The sequence below is a fragment of the Ursus americanus genome, chromosome 1, assembly GCF_024610735.1.
Source record: "Ursus americanus isolate L20-20 chromosome 1, mUrsAme1.1.p, whole genome shotgun sequence".
NCBI lineage: Eukaryota > Metazoa > Chordata > Mammalia > Carnivora > Ursidae > Ursus > Ursus americanus.
Genome location: NC_142127.1, coordinates 76,341,222 through 76,359,113, shown reverse-complemented (window position 1 = coordinate 76,359,113; position 17,892 = coordinate 76,341,222). Strand labels below are relative to the sequence as shown.

The 17,892-nt window shown below is 35.7% G+C and overlaps 1 protein-coding gene across 10 annotated transcripts in view; it reads right to left on the bottom strand.

Annotated features, from left to right (window-relative positions):
* The window catches only part of NBEAL1 (neurobeachin like 1), a 237,965-nt gene that overhangs the window by 60,919 nt on the left and 159,154 nt on the right, over positions 1–17,892 (bottom strand). For all 10 annotated transcript variants that reach the window (XM_087862767.1, XM_087862763.1, XM_087862760.1 and 7 more), the window contains 2 exons: positions 16,227–16,351; positions 11,112–11,238 (listed from right to left, as the gene is read on the bottom strand). In XM_087862767.1, the coding sequence (XP_087718893.1) occupies positions 11,112–11,238; positions 16,227–16,351 (252 nt within the window). The remainder of the gene's footprint in view (positions 1–11,111; positions 11,239–16,226; positions 16,352–17,892) is intronic.

Genomic DNA, 17,892 nt, shown 5'->3' with positions numbered 1-17,892 from the left:
CACTGAGGCGCTGGCCGGATTCGGGGAACAGGAGCTGCTGAGAAAGCAGACTCAGATGGGGAGCTCGGGAGCATGCACGCAACTAGACTGAAAACCGGAGCTCTGGAAACTGGGGGTGGCTGGCGGTGTTAGAAGCACAAAGGACAGAGACGTGTGGGCACTGGGAGTGAGGACTGGGAGAACGGCTGTGGTGCACACAACCCAGGACACTGAGGGGGTTTTAGCAGCACCGACAGAAACAGAGTTAAAGTGGCCAGGAGAGATTAGTAGAGAGCTGACTGCGATCTCTCTGTTCTGAGACAGAGGCTAGGATACAGCCACTGCTGCTCTGACTCTCAGAAGAGTTACAGAAAACCACCAGGAAGAGCCGCCAGAGAACAAAAGCCAGGAAATACTGATTTGCATTGTGCCCATCCTGACCCACTCTCACGGGGGACAGGGCAACTCTACCCAAACAGGGTTGACTGAGTATCAGCACGGCAGGCCCCTGCTCCCAGAAGGCAGGCTGAAAAATCAAGAAGCCCACATCCCTAAGGTCCCTATAGAACAAGTGCACATTGCCTGGGTCCTGGTCAATAATTTGGGCTCTGGGCATCCCTGCAACCTCTCCTCGTCAGAAATGACAAGGAGGAGAAACCCCCAAAAAGGAAAGAAAAAGAGACTGTGGCCTCTGCCACAAAACTAATGGATACGGATATAACCAAATTGTCAGAAATGGAGTTGAGAGTAACAATGGTCAAGATGATGTGTAGGGTTAAAAAGAATATTAATGAAAATATTAACGAGACTATAGAATCTCTAAGGGCGGAAATGAGAGCGAATCTGGCAGAAATTAAAAAATGCTATGAATCAAATGCAGCCTAAACTGGATGCTCTGATGGCCATGGTAAATGAGGCAGAAGAACTAATTAGTGAATTGGAAGATGGGATGATAGAAAAGAAGGAAAAAATGGGAACGTGGCTCCAAAAAATCCAATCTCAAGAATGTAGATTACAGGACATTACTGACTCAATGAAATGTTCAACGTCAGAATCATTGGCATCCCCGAGCCCTACAAGAGATATTAAAGGGGGTTCTATAAAAGTAAAAAGACCCCAAGAGTGATACAGAGAGAAATTGACAATCTATAGAAACGAAGACTTCACAGGCAACATGACATCATTAAAATCATATATCTCTCATAATCACTCTCAATGTGAATGGCCTAAATGCTCCCATAAACGCCACAGGGTTGCAGACTGGATAAAAAGACATGACCCATCCATTTGCTATCTACAAAAGACTCATTTTGAAACTAAAGATACATCCAGACTGAAAGTGAAGGGATGGAGAACCACTTTTCATGCCAATGGACCTCAAAAGAAAGCTGGGGTAGCAATTCTCATATCAGACACATTACATTTTAAATAGAGCAATTCAGTAATATGGCAGGATACAAAATCAATGCTCAGAATTCAGTTGCATTTCTTTTTTTAAAAATTCTTTTTATTTTTTTTTGATGTAAAGTTCGATGATTCATTAGTTGCGTATAACACCCAGTGCACCATGCAATACGTGCCCTCCTTACTATCCACCACCAGCCTATCCCATTCCCCCACCCCCCTCCCCTCTGAAGCCCTCAGTTTGTTTCTCAGAGTCCATAGTCTCTCATGCTTCATTCCCCCTTCTGATTACATTTCTATACACGAACAGTGAGACTGAAGAAAGAGAAATTAAGGAATCGATTCCATTTACAATAGCACCAAACATTATACAATATCTCGGAATTAGCTTAACCAGAGAGGTAAAGGATCTATATTCTAGAAACTACAGATCACTCTTGAAAGACATTGAAGAAGACACAAAAAGATAGAAAAATATTCCATGCTCATGGATTGGAAGAATAAACATAGTTAAAATGTCTATGCTACTCAGAGCAATCTGAGTAGCCATCCCGATCAAAACACCAATGACATTTTTCAAAGAACTGGAACAAATAGCCCTTAAATTTGTGTGGAACCAGAAAAGGCCCCGAATTGCTAAGGAATTGTTGAAAAGGAAAAACAAAGGTGGGGGCATCACATTGCCTGATTTCAAGCTATACTACAAAGCTGTGATCACAAAGACAGCATGGTACTGGCACAAAAACAGACACACAGACCGATGGAACAGAACAGAGAACCCAGAAATGGACCCTTGGCTCTTTGGGCAACTAATCTTTGACAAAGCAGGAAAAAACATCCAGTGTAAAAAAGACAGTCTCTTCAATAAATGGTGCTAGGAAAATTGGACAGCTATATGCAAAAGAATGAAACTTGACCACTCTCTCACACCATACACAAAGATAAACTCCAAATGGACGAAAGACCTCGATGTGAGACAGGAATCCATCAAAATCATAGAGAAGAACATAGGCTGTAACTTCTTTGACATCGGCCACAGCAACTTCTTTCATGATACATCTCCAAAGGCAAGAGAAACAAAAGAAGAAATGAACTTGTGGGACTTCATCAAGATAAAAATGTTCTGCACAGCAAAGGAAACAGTCATCAAAACAAAGAGGCAACCCATAGAATGGGAGAAGATATTTGCAAATGACACTACAGATACAAGGCTGGTATCCAAGATCTTTAAGGAACTTCTCAAATTCAATACACGAGAAACAAATACACAAATCAAAAAATCGGCAGAAGATATGAGCAAATACTTTTCCAATGAAGACATACAAATGGCTAACAGACACATGAAAAAGTGTTCAAAATCATTAGCCATCGGGAAAATTCAAATCAAAACCACCTTATGCCAGTTAGAATGGCAAAAATGGACAAGACAAGAAACTACAAATGTTGGAGAGGATGTGGAGAAAGGGGAACCTTCTTACACTGTTGTTGGGAATGCAAGTTGGTACAGCCACTTTGGAAAACAGTGTGGAGGTCCCTCAAAAAGTTAAAAATAGAGCTACCCTATGATCCAGCAATTGCACTACTGGGTATTTACCCCAAAGATACAGACGTAGTGAAGAGAAGGGCCATATGCACCCCAATGTTCATAGCAGCATTGTACACAATATCTAAATTGTGGAAGAAGCCGAGATGCCCTTCAACAGACAAATGGATAAAGAAGATGTGGTCCATATATACAATGGAATATTATTCAGCCATCAGAAGGAACAATTACTCAACATTTGCAGCAACATGGACGGGACTGGAGGAGATTATGCTAAGTGAAATAAGTCAGGCAGAGAAAGAGAATTATCATATGGTTTCACTCATTTATGGAACATAAGAAATAGGAAGGAGATCGGTAGGAGAAGGAAGGGAAGAATGAAGAGGGGGTAAACAGAAGGGGGAATGAACCACAGAGACTATGGACTCCGGGAAACAAACTGAGGGCTTCAGAGGGGAGAGGGGTGGGAGATTGGGATAGGCCAGTGATGGGCATTAAGGAGAGCACGTATAGCATGGAGCACTAGGTGTTATATGCAAACAATGAATCATGGAACACTACGTCAAAAACTAATGATGTTATTATGGTGTCTAACATAACATAATAAAAAATTTTTTAAAAACCTGGAAAATGTGTGAAGTATAAAAAAAAAAAGAAATTACATATATTTGTAAAAAAGGAGCCAAATGGAAAATTGTCAAATCAAAAAGCATAATAACTAAGTGAAAAATTCACCGGAAGGACAAAATAACATATGTGAACTTTCAGAAGAAAGACCTGGGACTCTTGAAGACAATTCAAAACAAACTGTCCAATCTGAAGCACACAAAGAAGCAGGATGAAAACACCTCAAAGGGTTACCATTATGGGAAACAAAATGTGTATAAAGGGACTCCCAGAAGGAGAAGACAGAGAAAAAAGGCCAAACATATATATTTGAAGAAATAATGCCTGACAACTTCCCTAACAACAACAACAACAACAACAACAACAATAACAATAATAATCTACACATCCTGGAAGATCTTATGAATATTTGAAGATATCTATACATGGACATAAAGCTGAGGTGTTGAAAGGCAGGGACAAAAAACACAATACAGGGCACTAAAAGGTAGTGGGATGACATATTCAAAACGCTGAAAGGAAAAAAAAAAGTGTCCACTAAGAATTATATATCCAACAAAACTATCCTTTAAGAAAGAAAGTAATGGTTCTCAGGCAACTGGATAATCACATAAAAAAGAATGAATGTGGACTCCCACATCGTACCACATAACAAAAATTAAGTAAAAATGGATCAAAGACATAAATGTAAGAGACAATATATAATACTGTTAGAAAATATGAAACTTTTGTGCATCAACAAAATGAAGGAAAACACATTCAATGGGAGAACATTTTTGCAAATCATATATTTGATAAGGCATTTGTATCTAGAATAAAGAACTATTATAACTTAATAACTAAAAGATAACCCAATTAAAAAATAAAGGATTTACATAACTATTTCTCCAAAAAAGATATATAAATATTAAATACATATATGAAAAGATGCTCAGCATCATTAGTCATTAGGAAAATGCAAATTAAAATCACAAGGTACCATTTCAAATCCTATAGGATAGTGTAATAAACACATAGAAAAAAAAAAGTGGGGGTAGATGTGGAGAAATTTAAACCCCCATACATTACTTGGGGGAATGTTAAATGGTGTAGTCACTGTGAAAACAATTTTATAATTCCTTAAAGAAACATAGAATTACTATATGACTAACAAAATCATTCCTAGGTATATACCTAATATAATTGAAAACATATGTTGACACAAAGAATTGTATATGAATATCTGTGAAGTATTATTTATAATAGCCAAAAAGTAGAAATAACTATATACCCATCAACTGATGAATAAACAAAAGTGGTATATCCATATGATGGAATATCATTCAACCACAAAAAGGAATAATGTACAGTTACATGCTCCTCTATGAATGAACCTTGGAAATATCCTGAATGAAATGAGATGGACACAAAAGGCCACTTATTTTAAGAAATAAATGAAATGTTGAAAACAGGCAAATACAATAGAGACAGAAAGTAGATTAGTGGTTTCCAGGGGACTGTATAAAGGGGATAATTGGGAGTGACTACTAAAAAGTACAAGATTTCCTTTCAGGGTGAAGGAAATGCTCTGGAATTAGTGGTAATGTTCACTTTGTGAATATACTAGAACCCATGGAATATACACTTTAACTTGGTGAATGTTATATTATATGAATCTTAAATTTCAAAAGGTAGAACTCTATTTTTTTAAAAGAAGCCAAAAATGAAGGAAAAAATAAAGATTTCCACAGATAACAAAGACTGAGAGAATCTGTGGCTATCAGACGTTCCTTATAAGAAAACAAAAGAAGTCCTTCAGGCTGAAAGGAGAGGACACGAGAAGTAATCTGAATGTACACAAAGAAACAAAGTATGTATGTATGGTAATTATCTTCCCTTAACTAATTTAGACAAGTACATAAAACACTAACTATTAAACTGTATTGTTGGGAGAAGAGTCCAAGATGGCAGAGGAGTAGGAGAACCTAAGTTTTGTCTGGTCCTAGGAATTCAGCTAGATAGGTACCAAGTCATTCAGAACACCTGTGAACTCAACCAGAGATCTAAGAAGAGAATTGCTGTAATTATACAAATAGAAAAGTGACACTTTCTGCAAGAATGACAAGATGGAAAAACTCACCTCAAAAAAGAGAACAAGAGGCAGTACTGATTGCCAGAGACCTAATCAGTACAGACATAAGTAAGATGTCAGAACTAGAGTTCAGAATAACGATTATAAAGATACTAGCCAGGCTTGAAAAAAAGCATAAAAGACACTAGAGAATCCCTTCCTAGAGAAATAAAAGAACTAAAATCTAATCAAGTTGAAATAAAAAAGGCTCTTAATGAGATGCAATAAAAAATGGAGGCTCTAACTGCTAGGATAAATAAGGCAGAAGAGAGAATTAGTGATACAGAAGACAAAATGATGGAGAGTAAAGAAGCTGAGAAAGAGAGATAAACAACTATTGGATCACGAGGGTAGAATTCGAGAGATAAGTGATACCAAAAAGCGAAGCAGTATTAGAATAATTGGGATCCTAGAAGAAGATGAAAGAGAGAGGGGGCGGCAGAAGGTATACTGGAACAAATTATAGTTGAGAACTTCCCTAATTTGGGAAGGAAACAGACATTCAAGTCCAGGAGGCACAGAGAACCCCCCTCTAAATCAACAAAAATCAACATATAATAGTGAAGCTTGCAAAACTCAGAGACAAAGAAAAAATCCTGAAAGCAGCTCAGGACAAGAGGTCCGTAACCTGCAATGGTAGAGCACTGGGTGTTACATGCACCTAATGAATCATTGAACACTACGTCAAAAACTAATGATGTACTATACAGTGGCTAACTGAACATAATAAAAAATAATAAAATAAACAATTCCAAATAAATTAAAATTTTATTTTAAAAAAAAACCTACAAGGGTAGAAACATTAGACCAGCAGCAGACTATCCACAGAGACCTGGAAGGCCAGAAAGGACTGGCATGATATATTCAGTGTGCTAAATGAGAAAACTATGCAGCCAAGAATACTTCATCCAACAAGGCTATTATTCAAAATAGGAGAGAAAAAGCTTCCAGGACAAACAGAAACGAAAAGAATCTGTGATCACTAAACCAGCCCTGCAAGAAATACAAAAGGGGATCCTTTAGGGGGGTGGGGGAATGGGATAGGCTGGTGATGGGTAGTAAGGAGGGCACGTATTGCATGGTGCACTGGGTGTTATACACAACTAATGAATCATCGAGCCTTACATTGGAAACCGGGGATGTACTGTATGGTGACTAACATAATATAATAAAAAATCAAAAAAAAAAGGGGGGGGGATCCTTTAAGTAAAGAAAGAGCCCCGAAGTAACACGGACCAGAAAGAACAGAGACAATATACAGAAACAGTGACTTTACAGGTAATACAATGGCACTAAATTCATATCTTTCAATAGTTACTCTGAATGTAAATGGGCTGAATGCCCCCAATCAAAAGACACAGGGTATCAAACTGGATAAAAAGGCAAGACCCATCAATATGCTATCTGCAGGAGATTCGTTTTAGACCCAAAGACACTCCCAGATTGAAAGTGAGGGGGTGGAAAACCATTTATCATGCTAATAGACATCAAAAGAAAGCTGGGGAAGCAATCCTCATATCAGACAAATTAGAGTTTAAACCAAAGACTGCTTAATAAGAGATGAGGAAGGACACTATATCATAATTAAAGGGTCTATCCAACAAGAAGATCTAACAATTATAAATATTTATGCCCCTAACATGGGAGCAGCCAATTATATAAGCCAATTAATAACAAAATTAAAGAAATACAATAATAGTAGGGGACTTAAACACCCCACTTACTGCAACGGATAGATCATCTGAGCAGAAGATTAATAAGAAAACAAGGGCTTTGAATGACACACTGGATCAGATGGACTTCACAAATACATTCAGAGCATTCCATCCTAAAGCAACAGAATACACATTCTTCTCCAGTGCACATGGAACATTCTCCAGAACAGACCACATACTAGGTCACAAATCAGGTCTCAACTGCTACTGAAAGACTGAGGTCATTCCCTGCATATTTTCAGACCACAATGCTTTGAAACTTCAACTCAATCACAAGAGGAAATTTGGAAAGAACTCAAATATGTGGAGGTTAAAGCATTCTACTAAAGAATGAATGGGTCAACCAGGAAATTAAAGAATTTAAAAAATTCATGGAAACAAATGAAAATGAAAACACAACTGTTCAAAACCTTTGGGATGCAGCAAAGGCGGTCCTGAGAGGGAAGTATATAGCAATACAAGCTTTTCTCAAAAAACAAGAAAGCTCTCAAATACACAACCTAATCCTATTCCTAAAGGAGCTGGAGAAAGGACAGCAAATAAAGCCTAAGCCCAGCAGAAGAAGAGAGTAAAGATTAGAGCAGAAATCAGTGAAACAGAAACCAAAAGAACAGAACAGATTAATGAAACTAGGAGCTGGTTCTTTGAAAGAATTAATAAGACTGATAAACCCCTGGCCAGACTTATCAAAATGAAAAGAGAAAGGACCCAAATAAATAAAATCATGAATGAAAGAGGAGAGATCACAACCAACACCAAAGAAACACAAACACTTAGAAGAACATATTATGAGCAACTGTATACCAACAAAACAGACAATCTGGAAGAAATGGATGCATTCCTAGAAATGTATGAACTACCAAAACTGAAACAGGAAGAAACAGAAAACCTAAACAAACACATAATCAGCAAGGAAACTGAAGTAGTAATCAAAAGCTCCCAGTAAACAAGAGCCCAGGGCCAGATGGCTTCCTAGGGGAATCCTACCAAACATTTAAAGAAAAATTAATACCTATTCCTCTGAAGCTATATTAAAAACAGAAATGGAAGGAAAACTTCCGAACTCTTTCTATGAGGCCAACATTACCTTGATTCCAAAACCAGACAAAGACCCTACCAAAAAGGAGAATTATAAACAAATATCCCTGATGAACATGGATGCCAAAATACTCAACAAGATCCTAGCCAATAGGATCCAACAGAACATTAAAAGGATTATTCACCACGACCAAGTGGGATTTATTCCTGGGCTGCAAGTGTGGTTCAACATCTGCAAATCAATCAGTGTGATACACTACATTAATAAAAGAAAGGACGAGAACCATATGATCCTCTCAAGAGATGCAGAAAAAAACGTTTGACAAAATACTTTCTTGATTAAAACTCTTCACAGTGTAGGGATAGAGGGAACGCACCTCAAGATCATAAAAGCCATATATGAAAAGCCCACAGCAAATATCATTCTCAGTGCAGAAAAACTGAAAGCTTTTCTCCTAAGGACAGGAACAGGACAGGATGTCCACTATCACCAGTGTTGTTCAACATAGTATTAGAAGTCTTAGCCTCAACAATCAGACAACAAAAAGAAATAAAAGGCATCCGAATCGACAAAGAAGTTGTCAAACTCTCACTCTTCGCAGATGACAAGCTCTCACTCTACTACTTTATGTGGAAAACCCAAAAAACTCCACCCCAAAATTGCTAGAACTGATATAGGAATTCACCAAAGTGGCAGGATATAAAATCAATGCACAGAAATCAGGTGTATTTCTATACACTAAAAATGAAACAGAAAAAAGAGAAATTAAGGAGTCAGTCCCATTTACGATTGCACCTAAAACCGTAAGATACCTAGGAATAAACCTAACCAAAGAGGCAAAGGATCTGTACTCAGAAACTATAGAACACTCATGAAAGAAACTGAGGAAGACACAAAGAAATGGAAAAACGTTCCACACTCATGGACTGAAGAACAAATATCGCTAAATGTAGGTAGCATAGGCTATCTAGAGCAAACTATACATTCAATGCTATCCCTATCAAAATACCATCCACTTTTTCACAGAGCTGGACAAATAATCCTAAAATTTGTACGGAACCAAAAAAGACCCCAAATAGCCAAAGGAATGTTGAAAAAGAAAACCAAAGCTGCTGGCATCACAATTCTAGACTTCAAGATATTTGCAAATGTCTTATCAGATAAAGGGCTAGTAGTATCCAAAATCTATAAAGAACTTATCAAACTCAACACACAAAGAACAACTAAGCCAATCAAGAAATGGGCAGAAGACATGAATAGACATTTTTCCAAAGAAGACATACAAATGGCCAACAGACACATGAAAAAAATGCTCCACATCACTCGGCATCAGGGAAATACAAAATTGAAACCATTATGATACCATCTCATACCGGTCAGAATGGCTAAAATTAACAAGTCAGGAAATGACAGATGTTGGCAAAGATGCAGAGAAAGGGAAACTCTCCTACACTGTTGGTGGGAATGCAACTGGTACAGTCACTGTGGAAAAAAAGTATGGAGGTTCCTCAGAAAGTTGAAAATAGAGCTACCCTATGACCCAGCAACTGCACTACTAGGTATTTATCCCAAAGATACAAATGTAGTGATTCCAAGGGACACCTGCACCCCAATGTTTACAGCAGCAATGTCCACAATAGCCAAACTATGGAAAGAGCCCAAATGTCCATCAACTGATGAATGGACAAAGAAACTGTGGTATACATATACATTGGAATACTACTCAGCTATCAAAAAAATGCAATCTTGCCATTTGCAATGACGTGGATGGAACTAGAGGGTGTTATGCTAAGTGAAATAAGTCAATCAGAGAAAGACAATTATCATATGATTACACTCGTATGTGGAATTTAAGAAACAAAACAGAGGATCATAGGGGAAGGGATGGAAAAATAAAACAAGATGAAATCAGAGAGGGAGACAAACCATAAAAGACTCTTAATCATAGGAAACAAACAGAGTTGCTGGAGGAGAGGTGAGTGGGAAGATGATGTAACTGGGTGATGGGCAATTAAGGAGAGCACGTGCTATAATGAACACTGTGTATTTTATGAGACTGATGGATCACTGAATTCTACCTCTGAAATAATATACTACATGTTAATTAATTGAATTTAAGATTTAAAAATATAATAAAAAAATAAACTGTATTATTGGGGTTAAAACATATGAAAGCCTATATTGATGACAACAATAATACAAAGGAAAGATAAGGAAATCAATATATTTTCTGTTAATACTGATAGATGTCTAATAGCTGATATAGCAGTAACAGATGGATTCTGGAAATACAGTTGACCCTTGAATAATGCAGTGGTTAGTGGCACTGAACCCTGTGCAGTCAAAAATCCGTGAATAAATCTGACTCCCTAAAAATTTAACTATTAATAAGCTACTGTTGCCCAGAGCCTTAGCAATAATATAGTCAATTAATATATACTGTATTCTTATAATAAAGTAAGCTAGAGAAAATAAAATGTTTTTAAGAAAATTATTCAGGAGAGAAAATACATTTATAGTACTGTACTGTATTTACTGAAAAAAACCTGTATGTAAGTGGACCTATGTAGTTCAAACCTTTAGTACCCTCAAGGGTCAATGTACTTAGGATTACGAACAAATATCTTCCACAATTTTATAACCCCATTTTTCACAACAAAATAATCTTTAATTCATTCAAATACCTATACATACATATTTACTCTGGCTGTTAAGTCTTCTTCAGGAAGGTCTAATTTATCCTCCTCCATATTGCTAACTTTTACTTGTTTCACTACTTCCAAAAGCAATGAATCACTGGAAGGCTGTGAATGTTGTACACCTGTTTAAATAAATACAAAATATCTATTAAACACAGTAAAAAAATAATCTTATTACAGTCCTTCTGTCATTTCTGTCAAATACATAATAATAATAATAATAATAATAATAATAATAGTAATAATAATAATGTGTATTTTAAGTAAAGGAGAATGGTAGGGGAATTGGGTGAAGGAAGTCAAAAGGTATGAACTTCCAGCTGTAAGATAATTAAGTATTGGGGATGTAATGTGCATGATGACTAGTTAACAATGCTATATGGCATATCTGAAAGTTGTTAAGAGAGTAGATTCTAAAAGTTCTCATCATAAGGGAAAAAAAAATTTGTAACTATATGATGTGATGGATGTTAACTGTACATCGCTGTAATCATTTTTCAATATGTGCATATCTCAAGTCATTACGCTCTACACCTTACACAGTATTTTATGTCAATTATTTCTTAATAAAACTGGAAAAAAACTAAGAAGGACTTAAAGTTTTCTAAGATAAAAAAGCAATTTACAGGGCCTCTGGGTGACTCAGTTGGTTATGATGCATATCTGACTTGGTGTCAGCTCAGGTGGGGTTGTGGGATTGAGCACTGTGTGGGGCTCTGTGCTTGGGATTCTCTCTCTGCTCATCACACCTTCACCCCCGCTCATGTGCACTCTCTCAAATAAATGTTTAAAAAAAAAAAAAGCAATTTACTACAGAAAAGTTTTTATACATGATTTAGAGTAATCTAGCTTGTTTGTGATCTTAAAAACTATTACATGTATAATAAAAGGAATAAATGTTTAAAAATGTTATCTATTTTAATGATGGTATTATTTATATTTCAAAATGGGCCAAGTAATCTCTTTAATTCTAAAGCATGCCAGTAAGTCACAGAAAGAATTATTCTCACTGTGTGGATTTAATAGAACTATTTTTACTTTGTTATTTGTACCAAGGAAATATTAAGAAAGACGATAACAAATTATCTTTAATTGGAAGAGAATACATAATCCAAGAGCTGAAGTTTTTTTTTTTTTTCTGGAGCACATGAAATTTAATAAGTAATTCTGGATAAATGTAATGCATTTTATAAACTATACAGTTTGTAAGAGGGCAGGGCTAGTGTAATGGGAAGAACAAAGGCTGTGAAGTGGTAAACTTAAATTCAAATTCTGTTCTGCCATTTATTAACTAGGTGACCCCTCTGAATTTGTTTTCTTAACTGTGAAATGGAAATACATCACATCACAGTATGTATAAAATAAATGGCAGCTATCATTATTATACATTCACTTCTCAATTACCTGAGTGACATAAGAACAGTAATAAAAATAACTGCATAATTTATAGGTAGGACTGGGAAAAATTTATATATCTTTCAGTTGTGGGAAATAAAAATAATTCATACTAAATAACAAAACATTATACGGATGTCTGGGTGACTAATTCGGTTAAGTGTCCAACTCTTGGTTTCAGCTCAGATCATGATCTCAGGGTTGTGAGATCAAGCCCTGCATCAGGCTCTGTGCTGGGTGTGAAGCCTAGTTAAGATTCGCTCTCTTCCTCTGCCCCTCACCCCTCCCTCTCTAATAAGAAAGAAGAAAACAAAAAGACCCTAAATAATAAAACATTATAAAGATGACAAATCCTCCCTTAGTTTCTCAAATGGTATCATTGCTCAGACATAAAAAATGAATCAACATAATGTACAGTTGCATTTTCTAAGTAAATCTCCTTTGGTCACACCTTTGTCTCTACCTAGGAAGTATTGTGTCATACTTTTCCTAGAACAAGTAACTATTTTTACTGAATATGTTTCTTCATGTGGTCTAATTTATTTCATATGGCAAAATTTACTGTTAAACATTTAATTAAACAAAGCAAATGAGAATATGCAATGAAAACTGAAAATAAGGAATCTAGACAATCTGAGAGAAATAGAAAACAGACTTTATGTAGATAAATGACACTACTCCATTAAGAGTGTAAGTTAAAAATTTGATGAGATAGGTGTCGTGAATAAGGGGCACCTGGGTGGCTCAGTCGGTTAAGCATCTGCCTTCAGCTCAGGTCATGGAGCCCCAGGGCAGACCCCCTGCTCAGTGGGGAGACTGCTCCTCCCTCTCCCTTTGCTGCTCTCCCCTGCTCGTGCACTCTCTCTCTCTCTCAAATAAATAAATAAAATCTTTTTTTTTTTTTTTTAAAGAAAGATTGGTGAATAAAATGAAGATGGGAACACGTCAGGCAAAGAGGCCAGCTGGGAAACTACTGTTAAAGTTTGGGAAAGGGTAGCACCAAGCTAAGCCATGGCAAAAGCAAAGGGAATGAAATAAGGAAAAACATTCAAAAGATATGTAAGGGAGAATTAACAGGACATTGTACCTAAAAAGCTATTAGTGTAGGGGATTAGGAGGGATGAGGATAGACTCATGACTAACATTAATGATTCTGAGTAACTAACAGACGGAGAAAGTAAAACTACAACCCAAGATATAAGAAAAGCAGAGTCTAGGGTGAGGAGTAGACAAATGAGAAAAGATAATGAATTAAGTTTCAGAAATTTTATATGGAGGCTTCTATGGAAGAGGTATCCCAACAGACAGTCAATTAGAAACCTTGGTGTAAAGTTCAAAAGGCAGGTAAGAATTAGAAATACAGGTGAGAAAGCATCATTTCAAATATATATATGAAATGAAGTCATGAAATCACCACTTCACAGAAAGTGTAGGTAAAGGCAAAATGGCTAGGTATGGATCTGGGAACATGATCATTTAAAAGGTGACCAAGAAAAGAAGATAAAATTGGTAAGAAAACTAGGAGGTTAGGGGCGCCTGGGTGGTTCAGTCAGTTTGGCATTTGCTTTTGACTCTGGTCATGATCCCAGGGTGCTGGGATCGAGCCCCGCATCAGGCTCCCTGCTCAGCAGAGTCTGCTTCTTGCTCTGTCCCTCACCCCACTTGTGCTCTCTCTCCTTCTCACTCTCAAATAAATAAAAATCTTTAAAAAGAAAACTAGGAAGTTAAGCACCAGTGCTAGAAGAAAATATATACTTAAAGAGAAGGATTACTACCAAAGTTCACAGACAATAGAAACAGTGTAAGGACTAAAAATAAGTGGTTGTAAATACTCAAGAAAGAGTATTTCTAATGCAGAAGTATGGACAAAAAAATTTCTCCAAAACAAAAACACATACCCCCCCAAAAAACAAAAACAAACAAAAAAAAACCAAAAAATTTTTTTTCTCTAAAACCAAATATTTTTAATGATATATTTAAGAATATACTTTATTTCTAGTTATTTAAATTCCATAATTTATAAGTGGTTGTATTCCAAAAGATACTTCACAAATCACTTGTTTAATTCACAATAAATTTCCCATCACAAATGTTACAGATAATGGTTAAGTTTGCAGTTTAGCCCACAATGTAAAAACTATTCTGTACAATTGCAATGGGATGCTTACAAAGCAGTATTGGAGTATGTGAAACAAAACAAAGTAAAAAAATATTTTAAAAATACCATGAATTCTGGCAGCTGGTGAAAATACTTATAGACAAAAATAAGGAGTTGGTAGAACATTTTACACTTAATTCTCAAGTATACTTCAGGGAACTTTAAAGAGCTTTAGAGATTGATGACACTGGTTTTGTACTATTTACAATTTCACTTTAAAACGTATGAATCTTTGTTTCTTCTGTACTACCTCATTGTCACTATTATACTTGGGGTATATCTGAAAGCCAGGTAAGGAGAAAAACTGAGAAATGAAAAAAAAAGAAAGAACACAAGGTTTCCTGGACTTAATTAAAACCAAGAAGAAGGGACATAAAATTAAATCTGTGTACCTGTATAAAAGGGTGAAGAGAGGAAGAGGAACAGGAAATTTCCTGGGGGGGATTTCTTGGCAAAAAAGAGAAAAAATAGGGGACACTATTCTTTAAGTATTACTAGATTCAAGTCATTCACCAAAGATATTTGCTGAGTGATAAGCATAATCAAATTTTAAGGAGTAGAGAAAGTAAAATTGTCTCAAGATACATACAGGGAGAACAAACTATTTGCAAGAGACTTCCTGTATAAGATACTCTAAAAGTTTCTTTCATGGGTAGGGCCATTATTTTGTATTAAGGGAAATGAGTTACTGTGTCTGATTTATTTTAGGATTTAAGACTGTAAATGGCAGGCATCACAGATAGCACTCTTGATTAATTTATAGCATCAACTGCATTGGCCAATATATCAAGGCAACTTTAAAAAAATTAAAAAACTGGTACTTGAATTTCATGTAAAACTTAGTCATTGAACACAAGGTGGCTATAATGATAAAGCAATTTAGTATACACATGACCAATGACTCAACAATAAATATTTTGGGTATTTTACAGACCTGTCTTCAAAAAGGGAGATACAAACTCAGATGGTTAGAAAGGCAGGGTTTCCTAAAGAGTTGCAGAGACTCTTTAAAATCTGTTTCGAAATACTGCTAAGCTATATGTCTTTGCACTTTTCTCTAGAAAAAGGCATTGGCCCATCTAAGATACTAAAGGTCTAAAAAGAACAGGTTATAAAACACAGATCTAAAGATTGCTAAGAATTCTAAATATATCTAACATTAGCCTCCCTCATGGTAAGCAGAAGATTAAAGGAAAAGAACCATTGTTTCAATGTACCATAATGGATACAAGAGACAGTGCATTGCACATAAATACAGTATAATTTTATGATTGTAAATTATGTTTTTCTTTGAAAAAATAAAATTAAATGATATAGGAAGTCATCTTAGATTTAGGCCCAAGGTAACAGAATTTAACATATACAACCATTTAAATATCAACTAATTTCTGTACAACAAAGCTTTGTAAATAGTATCTATTTTGAAAACAAAATAATTATAAAATGTTACCCTTTCTTCATGAGTTAGCAATTTTGAAACAATTAATAAAAACAATAACCAACCCACCAATACCCTCACTATCTTCAACAAATAATTAAACAGGCATCGGAACTCACCTAGATTATCTCTCAAAGCACTAGCGTCTTCATGAGTTTTGAAGTTATAATTTGGCACCAATTTAAGTCTCATGCGGGAAAAATTTTCTACATTAGCTAGTTTCCAGTGAATTGGATTTTGTTTCCTATGAATATTCGTAAGTAAACAAGTAAAATTACTTAGCTTGAATTTAAAAAGATTGGTTGATTGAAACAGAGTAAGAAAGTAACAGGAATTTTACATTTGTTTAGCACCATTTTATAAAAACATTCACATTCATTATCTCATTTGACCCAAACAACCCTGAAAGAAAACCAGTGTGGATACGCATAGCTGCAGTTCATACATGCAGAACCCAAGACAGGCTAAATTATTTGCCTGAGATGCCAAGTTGTTTACAGGTATCAGAAATAAGAATTGAACATAAATCTTCACACTTAAAGCTTAATATCTTTAACTCTTAAACTGTTCAATGGAAGTTCTTAACTAGCTATACAATGAATCTGTTCTAATATAGTGTTCAAAATAAAATAATTTTACTACAAATAAAGAGAATATAATTGATCTAAATATAAGAGATGAAACTCTTTGAAGAAAAGACAGGAGTAAATCTTTGTGACCTTGGATTTGGGAAAGGTTTCTTAGATATTACATCAAAAATATAAACAACAAAAGAAAAAAAGAGATAAATTGGGCTTTGAATTTAAAAAAATTTGTATACCAAAGGCTACTATCAAGAAAGTGAAAAGACAACTTACATATTTACAAATCATATATCTGATAAGGGTCTATTACTGAGAAAAAGAAGTCTTGAAACTCAACCACAAAATTCAAACAATCCAATTTAAAAATGGGCAAAAAACCTGAAGAGACATTTCTTCAAAAAAGATACACGAATGTCCAACAAGTACATGAAAAGATACTCAATGTCATTGGTCATTAGGAAATACAAATCAAAATCATAAGATACCACTTCACATCCACTAGGACAGTCATAATTAAAAAATTAGAAAAATTTTATAAATACTGATAAGGTTGTGGAGAAACTAGAACCCGCAAACAATGCTGATGGGAATGTTAAATGATGCAGTTGCTGTGGAAAACTGGCAATTCCTCAGTAAGTTAGACATTGGATTATCACAGGATCTAGCAATTTTGCTTGTAGGTATATACTTAAAAGAATTAAAAACCAGATGTTGAGGGGTGCCTGGGTGGCTCAATCAGTTAAGCATCTGCCTTTGGCTCAGGTCATGATCCCCAAGACCTGGCCCCGCATTAGGCTCCCTGTTCAACAGGGAGCCTGCTTCTCCCTCTGCCCCTCACCCCACTCATGCTTTCTCTCCTAAATAAAATCTTTAAAAAAAAAGAATTAAAAAAACACATTAAAACAAACACTTGCTCACAAATGTTCATAGCAGTACTATTTACAATAGCCATAAGGAAAACAACCCAAATGTCTATCATCTGATGAATGAATAGACAAATGTGGTATATCTACACAATGGAATATTATGAGGCCATTAAAAAAGAAGTACTGATACATGCTACAATATAATGAAAACATAATGCTAAGTGAAAGGGGTAAGGCCACATATTGTATGACTCCATTTATATAAAATATCAAGAACAGGCAAATTCATAGAGACAGAAAGTGGATTGGTGGTTGCCAGGGGCTGGGTAAAGGAA